Source organism: Fukomys damarensis, unplaced genomic scaffold (assembly GCF_012274545.1).
Source record: "Fukomys damarensis isolate Sample0158 unplaced genomic scaffold, DMR_v1.0_HiC HiC_scaffold_39, whole genome shotgun sequence".
NCBI classification, from domain to species: domain Eukaryota; kingdom Metazoa; phylum Chordata; class Mammalia; order Rodentia; family Bathyergidae; genus Fukomys; species Fukomys damarensis.
This window is the reverse complement of record NW_022900951.1, coordinates 127,374,415-127,383,793: the sequence shown is the minus strand read 5'-3', so window position 1 is coordinate 127,383,793 and position 9,379 is coordinate 127,374,415. Positions and strand designations below refer to the sequence as shown.

At 60.2% G+C, this 9,379-nt stretch overlaps 1 protein-coding gene across 2 annotated transcripts in view; it reads left to right on the top strand.

The window, feature by feature from the left end:
• Window positions 1-6: 6 nt before the first annotated feature.
• Window positions 7-9,379, top strand: part of L1cam (L1 cell adhesion molecule) — a 12,567-nt gene continuing 3,194 nt past the window's right edge. Inside the window, exons 1-20 of one of the 2 annotated variants that reach the window (XM_010628034.1) lie at window positions 7-147; window positions 2,489-2,512; window positions 3,221-3,326; window positions 3,538-3,737; window positions 4,610-4,732; window positions 4,829-4,999; window positions 5,192-5,303; window positions 5,422-5,606; window positions 5,726-5,857; window positions 5,961-6,104; window positions 6,296-6,407; window positions 6,490-6,656; window positions 6,741-6,897; window positions 7,033-7,157; window positions 7,276-7,386; window positions 7,573-7,770; window positions 7,923-7,993; window positions 8,116-8,338; window positions 9,003-9,118; window positions 9,202-9,377. In XM_010628034.1, the coding sequence (XP_010626336.1) occupies window positions 72-147; window positions 2,489-2,512; window positions 3,221-3,326; window positions 3,538-3,737; window positions 4,610-4,732; window positions 4,829-4,999; window positions 5,192-5,303; window positions 5,422-5,606; window positions 5,726-5,857; window positions 5,961-6,104; window positions 6,296-6,407; window positions 6,490-6,656; window positions 6,741-6,897; window positions 7,033-7,157; window positions 7,276-7,386; window positions 7,573-7,770; window positions 7,923-7,993; window positions 8,116-8,338; window positions 9,003-9,118; window positions 9,202-9,377 (2,729 nt within the window). In that variant the 5' untranslated portion in view covers window positions 7-71. The remainder of the gene's footprint in view (window positions 148-2,488; window positions 2,513-3,220; window positions 3,327-3,537; window positions 3,738-4,609; window positions 4,733-4,828; window positions 5,000-5,191; window positions 5,304-5,421; window positions 5,607-5,725; window positions 5,858-5,960; window positions 6,105-6,295; window positions 6,408-6,489; window positions 6,657-6,740; window positions 6,898-7,032; window positions 7,158-7,275; window positions 7,387-7,572; window positions 7,771-7,922; window positions 7,994-8,115; window positions 8,339-9,002; window positions 9,119-9,201; window positions 9,378-9,379) is intronic. The other variant, XM_010628033.1, reaches the window with a different exon arrangement.

The following is a 9,379-nucleotide window of genomic DNA, read 5'->3' as shown; positions in this document are numbered from 1 at the left end:
TTCCCTCAGGCCGGAGCTTGAGCCGAGCCCGGCCAGCTGTGCCGCGCCGAGCCGCCGGCGCCACCAGGAAGATGGTCGTGGCGCTGCGGTACTTGTGGCCTCTCCTCCTCTGCAGTCCCTGCCTGCTCATCCAGATCCCCGAGGAATGTGAGTAGCCTCCTTGTGCCGCCCCGACGGCCCTCTTCATCCTCTCCTTTCCTGGGCGCAGGGTGGGCCGGACGTCCCCAGCGCGTTGGGTGCTCCCAGAGGGAAGGGCGGAGTAAGAGGTACGGGGCAGGTCAGAACCGCGGACAGGAACAAGCGCGGGCCGCCGCCGTTTCAGCACCACGGACAGAGTCCAGGGCGCGGACCCCTGGGAGCGCTGAGCTGTTCCCCGCCAGCCCCACCCCACTGGACTGCTGGGCTCCTACACCCCACGTGCCCATGGGTGTGGCTGCCGGGAGAAGCGGGGAGCCCCCCAGTTCTCAGCTAGCTTGTGCGAAGGCCTGCATTCAAGTTTTGCCCTGTTTCCAAATTAGGTAATCCACAGCTGGTTCTTTCCCATCTTGGCCCTTCGTAGCCCTGCCTCTGAACTGAGACAGGAAAAGACACCTTGAAAACACTAGGTCCCTATACAACAGCCTTCTGCAGCCTTTCTTTTTCTCGTGGTGCTGGGGATGGAACGCAGAGCCTCTTGCGAGCTAGGCAGGTGCTGTACCACTGAGCTGCACCCCTAGTCCACCTTCTGGGTCCTTTTTGATGTGTAGTTGTTTGGGGAGGGGGGTTTGTAGTGCTTCTTGGGTAGGTCCTACCTAGTTAGGTGTGTGGGTATTGTAGTGTGGCTGTTGGATTGTGACTAACCCTGAATATTGTGTATGCTTGTAAGTTGTGCTGACTCACCCAGTGTACTCATGTGTGCAGTATGATTGTGACTGATTTCATTTCCCATAAGTTTGTGAGTCACCATACTTGTCATCAGGCCTAGGAATGTCAGTCTGATTGCAGTGAGGAAGTAGAGTTACTGTGGTGGGGTTTTCTCCCCAGTATGAGGAGGAATTGTAAACACTGCTGCAGGGGCAGCTGTGCCTTAGGAGGGGCATTTAACAAAGTATTCTTTTGGGGCATTTTTGCATCTGGAGCTATGAGGTTGCAGTCCTTCTCCCCCTCCCTTGCCACCTTTGTCTCTGAGTCTGAGCGTGGAGAGGCCAGGTGGGGAGCGGGGGTGTGGCATGGGACAGCACTGAGAGGTGGGTTTGAGTGGCACCTGCAATCGGGGCAGTGAGACTTTGGAGGGAGTCTAGAGGGGTGGGGACGGAGCTTGGGATGCCCCCTTAGCCATGTACAAGGAGGTCCGCATGACCACACCCATGCGGGTACCACTCCCCCTGGCCACAGGTGCACTGGGACGCAGATGAAGCCAGGCACCGAGGTGGGAGAAAGTCAGGCCTCCGAGAGGGTACACCAAAGTCAGGCTGTGTGCGACACACTGGGCCACAGATTCCAGGACAGCCGCACTCACGTGCCCAGACCCTGCTCACGCCCCTCGGGGGCACATGCCAGCCCCCTTCCCTCTCTGCCTCCTTTCTGCTTCTTTGCCAGGGTCTTACCCTGGACATCTGCCCGCCCTTCCACTAGATGGGCTGGGGTCATCTTGCCCGCAGTGTCTGTGTGTGCGGGGGCAGGGAGAATTTAGAGAACAGAGGCTAACTAGGCCCGAGGGCACAGCAGCTCCAGGGCTGCCCTGGGCACTGAGCGGCACTTGTTTGTCACCCCGATGTGACATGGTGGCAGCCAGGTGCCTCCCTGTTGAAACTTCCCCTCTGTCTCCTCCTCTCCAGCCATGCAGCCCCTTTTCTCTCTCCTTCCTCCTCCAAGTTGATCTTCCTCATCAGTTGTTGTCCCTATCCCTGTCTTGCTCTCAAGCTGGGGCCCTTACCCCAAGGCCTTCTGTAGAGACAAGCTGTCTGAGCTCACCTGCTGCTCCCCAGCTCCTAGTCTGAGCCCCGGGCCTGGGGTACTTGCTTGGCTTCTGCCACAGGGAGCTCCAAGCCACCTGGGAGGAAGGAAGGAGCTCCGAGAGCTGCTGCCTGCCCCCAGCGCACTATGGAGACCCAGATGAGGCAGCACCTTCGGGAGGGCTGGGGGGAAGGCTGCAGGCTGGGCTGGGCTGGGGCTGGGTAACTGAAAACACTGAGCCGCGCTAATTGGATTAGGAGGGAAGAGGGTGGAGCAGGGAGGGTGTCCAGGCATCCCAGGGTGGCATCGGGCCGTAGGGCCTACAGGCCTGGCCGTGGCACTGTGCAGACGCAGACGTGGCTTGTTCAAGGCAACAGTTTCCCTCTCCCCTGGCACTGCAAGCCTTGGGTGTGCTCTCCAGTCCTTGTCCTGTCGCCCTGGGCTGCAACACCACTGCTGTGCCCTTTCCTGCCCCTCTCCTTGTCCCTGTCCCTTCCCTTCTTGGGCTGCCATGCCTCTCAGCACCTCTCTTCTTCTCTCCCCTGCTGTCCAGATTTCTCAGATGAAGGGCATCATGGTAAGTCGTGCAAGGGTGGGACTGTGTCTTGGGAGGCCGAGGGCAAGAGGCCAGCTGCTGGCCCTGCTGCAGCCGGGTGCTGTGTGGTCTGGGGCCCTGTCTCCACCACACCTGTGCTGGCCTCCCATCAAGGATTGTCCTTGTCCCTGTGCCTTTTGCTGCTGCTTTCTCTTTTACTTTTGTTCTACCCTTACCCCAGGTTTCTTTGTATTGTAACTTCCATTGCTGTCCTCTCTGTCCCTCTTCTACATTTGTGTGACCCTTTTTTCTTTTCTTTCTTTCTTTCTTTCTTTCTTTCTTTCTTTCTTTCTTTCTTTTTTTTTTTCTTTTTTTTTTTCTTTTTTTTTTTCTTTTTTTTTTTTTTTGGTGTGCAGGCTCTATGCCACTGAGCTACATCCCCAGACCCCCTTTTTGGTTTTTGAACAGGATCTTGCTGTGTAATCCAGGCTGGCCTAAAACTTGTGCTCTCCTGCCTTAACCAGGTCCCGAGTGGGGTGACAGACGTGACCCCCCCACCTGGCTTTTGTGTCCCTTTCTGTCTCCCTCTTTTCATTTCCTGTGAGCTTCTACTTGGTTCTCCCCTCCCGCCTCCATGCCACAGGGCCCCTAAGGCCCCCCAGGCCTGATCCTTCACATGGGACCCATGGGTTGAGGTCATGAGGCAGCCAGACAGCATCTTCACTGCCACTGCCCTCATCCTGTCCCCAGTGATGGAGCCCCCTGTCATCACGGAGCAGTCTCCACGCCGCCTGGTTGTCTTCCCCACAGATGACATCAGCCTCAAGTGTGAGGCCAGAGGCAAACCGGAAGTACAGTGAGTGACTTTGCTGTCCCTCAGAGCCTCTGTCTAGGAGCCCCAGGCTCGGCCCAACTCCGGTGTAGAGGCCCCAGACTTCCCTGGCGGCCCTGAGTCCTTGCCTGCTCCTGCTCATTCCCAAACCCTAGGCTGCGCCCACCCTCACCTCTACCCCGCTCCAGACCCTGCCTGGGCACCTGCTTGGCTTCTGAGCTTGTTCTGCCCACAGGTTCCGCTGGATGAAGGACGGCGTCCACTTCAGACCCAGCGAGGAACCGGGTGTAATGGTGCACGAGGCGCCCCACTCTGGCTCCTTCACCATCACAGGCAACAACAGCTTTGCCCAGAGGTTCCAGGGCATCTATCGCTGCTTCGCCAGCAATAAGCTGGGCACTGCTATGTCCCACGAGATCCAGCTCATGGCTGAGGGTGCGAGGCCTTGCAGAGTCTGGGGAGGGCCCAGGGCACCTCGGTGGAGCCCACAGGGAGCTGGCTGTGCAGCCTGACAAGACCAGGGTGCCCTGCCAGCTCTCAGCCCACACCAGCTGCCCCCATAGCCCTTTTTCTTCTCTCCTGAAGTCGCCTCCATCCTCACTGTCTCTCCCTCCCCGCTGAGCTTGAGGCCTCCTCCTCCCCCCATCCTCCTCCAAGCCTTTCTCGTGCCTGCCTCCTGCTGGCTGCTGCTGGGCTGCCCGATGTGTGAGACCCTCCCCAGCTCGGGCTTCAGCTTGTCTTCCTGTCCCCACCCGTTTCCCCATCTCCCCATCTCACCCCTCTTCCCCAGCTTTCCTGCCTGGCTCTGTGTTGCTTCCTCTTCTGTTGCTCTCTGCTGCCTCATCTCCACCTCTGCCTCGGCTTCTCCATCTCCCTCCTTCCTGCTGTCTTGATCTGTGTCGCCCTTTCCCTGGGGTTTTCCCTTGCATTCCATCCTCCCCAAGCTTTCTGCCTCCAGAGCGCTCTCCTTTCCCTCCCCGCCCCTCCAGTTACCTTGGCAACTGTTGCCATGGTTTCCGTGTCAGGATGATGGAAGGGTCTGTGACTCCCGCATCCTTCCAGAGCTCCCCTCCCCCAGTGCTGCACCTCGACCCCCCATCCTTTCCTGGGTGGGTGGGGAGAGCCGGGAGTCACAAAGGTTAACCCTTAATGCCCCCTGGCCTCCCGCTCACCCTGACCCACCCCTGGGGAGTGTGCTAGTCTCCAGGGAGCCCCAGGAGGACCCAGGTCCGTCTCCTGTTATGATGCCCACCCTCCCAGCCTGGCCCCTCAACCATCGTCCGTGCCCAGCCTGTCCATCCCTCTAGGTGCCCCCAAGTGGCCCAAGGAGACGGTGAAGCCGGTGGAGGTGGAAGAGGGGGAGTCAGTGGTGCTGCCCTGCAACCCCCCGCCCAGCGCCGAGCCTCTTCGGATCTACTGGATGAACAGCAGTGGGTGGTGGTGGGGCTGTGTGTGGGGCCGGGTGGTGGTGGGGGGCCCTGACGGGATCCGGTCCTGAACCCCACGTGCCCCGGGCTCCTCTGTAGAGATCCTGCACATCAAGCAGGATGAGCGTGTCTCCATGGGCCAGAATGGCAACCTCTACTTTGCCAATGTGCTCACCTCGGACAACCACTCGGACTACATCTGCAACGCCCACTTCCCAGGCACCCGGACCATCATTCAGAAGGAGCCCATTGACCTGCGGGTGAAGGCTAGTGAGTCCCTAGGCTGGGACCACCCCCCTGGCCCTGCCCTCCCCTCCAGGTGGCGCTGTCTCCACACTGCCTGACCCCTTCCTGGGTGGTGAGAGAACGTGGGGCATAGAGGAGGGTGTAGTGGCCCAGGATCTCACTGGGGTATCCAGTGTCCCTTGGGGCCCCTGGCCATCCACTTCTTTGTCCTGGCAGCCAACAGCATGATTGACAGGAAGCCACGCCTGCTCTTCCCCACCAACTCCAGCAGTCACCTGGTGGCCTTGCAGGGGCAGCCGCTGGTCCTAGAGTGCATTGCAGAGGGCTTGTAAGCCAGAGCACCTGGGATGCAGGTGGGCAGGGCTGGCCGGTGGGGGCTCCAGCCTCTCTCTTGGCTGAGTGGTCTCCTCTCTCCTTCCTCCTTGCCTGTGCCATGGTCTGGGCAGCCCCACACCCACCATCAAGTGGCTCTTTCCCAGTGGCCCCATGCCAGCCGACCGCGTCATGTACCAGAACCACAACAAGACCCTGCAGCTGCTGAATGTGGGCGAGCAGGACGACGGCGAGTACCACTGTCTGGCCGAGAACTCATTGGGCAGTGCCCGGCACATCTACTATGTCACTGTGGAGGGTACGGGCTTCCGCCAGGCACTCACGCCCTCTTCCAGCTAGCTGCCACACGGGCTCCCCAGAACCGCACCAGGGACCAGAGTGGCTGTAGGCTCAGGGTGGTCCTCTTGTCTTCCCTAGCTGCCCCGTACTGGCTGCACAAACCCCAGAGCCATCTGTACGGGCCAGGAGAGACAGCGCGCCTAGACTGCCAGGTGCAGGGCCGGCCCCAGCCCGAGGTCACCTGGAGGGTCAATGGCAACCGCATGGAGGGTGAGAGGGCAGCCCTGGGGACATGAGGGAGGAGGGGGTGGGGTAGGTACAGCATGGCTCAGTGCTCTGGCCTGGGCCTGTGGGCCACTTGTCGCACACACAGAGCTGGACAAGGACCAGACGTACCAGGTCCACAGGGGTGCCCTCATCTTGAGCAATGTGCAGCCCAGTGACACCATGGTGACCCAGTGCGAGGCTCGCAACCGGCATGGGCTCCTGCTGGCCAATGCCTACATCTACGTTGTCCGTAGGTTCAATCCCCAGTACTATGAATGAAAGCAGTAAGTGGCCTGGGCCAGCGGGTGGCTCCTCCTCCGAGCCACAGGGTGGAGTGCCAGCTGGGCTCTGCGAGGTTGGGAAACCTGTAGGTGGCAGAGGGCAGGCTTGTCTGGAGGCAGAGGCCCCTGGGAGTCTGAGTCCCGAGACTTCCCCCACCAGAGCTGCCGGCCAAGATCCTGACGGGCGACAACCAGACATACATGGCAGTGGGGGGCAGCACAGCCTACCTGCTATGCAAGGCCTTTGGAGCCCCCGTGCCCAGTGTGCAGTGGTGAGTCTTCGTGCCTGTGCCTGGAACAAGCGGGTAGAGGCCAGGCCTGGACATCTGAGCTAGGCCTTTCTTCTCACTGTAGGCTGGATGAGGAGGGGACGACGGTGCTTCAGGACGAACGTTTCTTCCCTTATGCTAACGGGACCTTGGCCATCCGAGATCTCCAGGCCAATGACACCGGGCGCTACTTTTGCCAGGCTGCCAACGACCAGAACAATGTGACCATTGTGGCAAACCTGCATGTTAAAGGTCAGCTGCTGCGCCACAGGACTGGCAGCACCCCTGGGAGGGAGACCATCAGGGTGACCCTTCCCTTTCTTTCCTCACCCTCAGAAGCAACCCAGATCATGCAGGGGCCCCGGAATGCCATCGAGAAGAAAGGCTCACGGGTGACATTCACATGCCAGGCCTCCTTTGACCCCTCCTTGCATCCCAGCATCACCTGGCGTGGGAATGGGCAAGACCTCCAGGAACTTGGGGACAGTGACAAGTGAGGGCCCTGCCCCAAGCTGGGCTGGGGTGGGGGAAGGGGCAGAGTGCAAAGGGCTGGTGGCCAGCCTCCTGGCTCGTGTGTGGGGGCTGGGGGGCAGGTGGCAGCCACAGGACAGGTATGGCCTCTCTGCAGGTACTTTATAGAGGACGGACGCCTGGTCATTGACAGCCTGGACTACAGCGACCAGGGCAACTATAGCTGCGTGGCCAGCACTGAGCTGGATGAGGTGGAGGGCAGGGCCCAGCTTTTGGTGGTGGGTGAGTCCCAGGATGGGATGGCAGGGGGCTTGCGGCTGGGGCACAGGGGACCCTGGCTCTGAGGGCCTGGCTGGTCCTGCTGGCGGGTGTGGCTGACAGTGGTCTGTATGGCCCGCAGGGAGCCCCGGGCCGGTGCCTCATGTGGAGGTGTCTGAGCGACACCTGGGGAAGCACAGCCAAGTCCACCTGTCATGGAACCCTGCTGAGGACCACAACGCTGCCATCGAGAGTGAGAGTGCCACCCCCCCAGCATGTCCCCAGCCCCAGCTCCCACTCCTGCTGGGTGGTGGCTCACAGTCCCTCAAGGAGTCCCAGTTGGCATAGACACTTGGGAGAGCCAGCCCGGGATCTGCCCCCAGCACCCTCCTCGCTGAGCCGCACCCCATTAATCCATCGCCCCTTCACTTCCTGACAGAGTACGACATTGAATTCGAGGACAAGGAAATGGCACCTGAGAAATGGCACAGCCTGGGCAAAGTGCCAGGGAACCAGACCTCCACCACCCTGAAGCTGTCGCCCTATGTCCACTACACCTTTAGGGTGACTGCCATCAACAGATATGGCCCTGGGGAGCCCAGCCCGCCCTCCGAGACTGTAGTCACGCCTGAGGCAGGTGAGCCAAGGCCGCCCTGAGGGGGTGCCTGTCACCAGGGCCCCCGCCCTGCCAGGAGGCCTGGGGGTCACTGTGCCTCACCACCCACGGTCCTGGGGACAGCTGGGCAGCGCTCTGCTCCGTGGGGTGACTCATGCTCATGTTGCCTGCAGCTCCAGAGAAGAACCCTGCAGACGTGAAGGGCGAAGGCAATGAGACCAATAACATGGTCATCACGTGGAAGGTGGGTCCCGGGCGACCTCACCCCACGCGTGGGCCAGGACAGGGGGTCGGGGCTGTGCTGCAAACAGGGCACAAAAGGTGAGTGCTCTGGGCAAGCTGTCCCTTTCCTGCTGTCCCCTGCAGCCACTGAGGTGGATGGACTGGAACGCTCCCCAGCTCCAATACCGTGTGCAGTGGCGCCCCCAGGGCACACGGGGGCCCTGGCAGGAGCAGACTGTGAGTGACTCTGTCCTGGTGGTGACCAACACGTCCACTTTTGAGCCCTATGAGATCAAGGTCCAGGCCGTCAACAGCCAGGGCAAGGGCCCTGAGCCCCAGGTCACCATCGGCTACTCTGGGGAGGATTGTGAGTATTGAGTGCCAGAGGTTACCAATAATCTTGTCTCCCCAAAAACCCAAAACTCCTCAAGGCGAGGTCAGGTGGGTCACAGTCAAAATCCAAGTTCACTAAAAATACTCTGCACATGCAACAGAAATAGAAGCTGGCAGTGTAGTTCAGTGGTGAGAGCTGGCCGACAGCTGGCAAGGGCCTAGGTTCCAGTGCCAGCAGAACAGAGAAAAAAGGAAAATTTAAAAGATTCAGGTGTGGTGGCACACACCTGTCATCCTGCCACTCAGAAGGCTGAGGCAGTACAATCACCACCAGTGCAAGGTCAGCCTGGGTGCACAGTGAGTGAGTTCAAGGCCAGGTTGGACTACACAGTAAAAAAAAAAAAAAAAAAAAAAAAAAAAAGGTCCATCTTCGAGACACCTCATTAAATCTAGGGCCCCAGCCCTAAGCACCCAAACACGAGGTCTCTTTGTGGCCTTGGCAGTGCGGAGAGGGCTGCTCACCCACACAACTGGCTCGTGGGCATGGCGCATTAGCAGGTGGTCACGCTGATCAGTGGTTGAGGTGTCTTCTGGCCTCTGTCTAAGCACCACAGCTCCCCACCGCTGAACCCTGCCCACTCCGCCCCTCGGGGAAGGGTCGGGAGGGGGTGGCCCTCTCCGAGTCCCGCTCTTTCCAGATCCCCAGGTAAGCCCAGAGCTGGAGAAGGTCAAGCCCCTCAACTCAACTGCCGCACTGGTCAGATGGAAGCCCGTGGCCTTGGCCCAGGTCAAGGGCCACCTCCGGGGATACAATGTAAGGAAAGTGGTGGGGAGTCTGTGAAAGTGGTGGGGAGCATGCACGTGGGGCCTCTACAACGTCCACTGTCCACCGTGCAGGTGACATACCAGTTGGAGGGCAGCCAGAGGAGGCACAGCAAGGGGCATGTGCACAGAGGCCATGTGGTGGTGGCTGCCGATACCACGAGTGTCACCCTCGGCGGCCTGCGGCCCTACAGTTCCTACCAGGTGGAGGTGCGGGCCTTCAATGGGCGGGGCTCAGGGCCAGCCAGCCAGC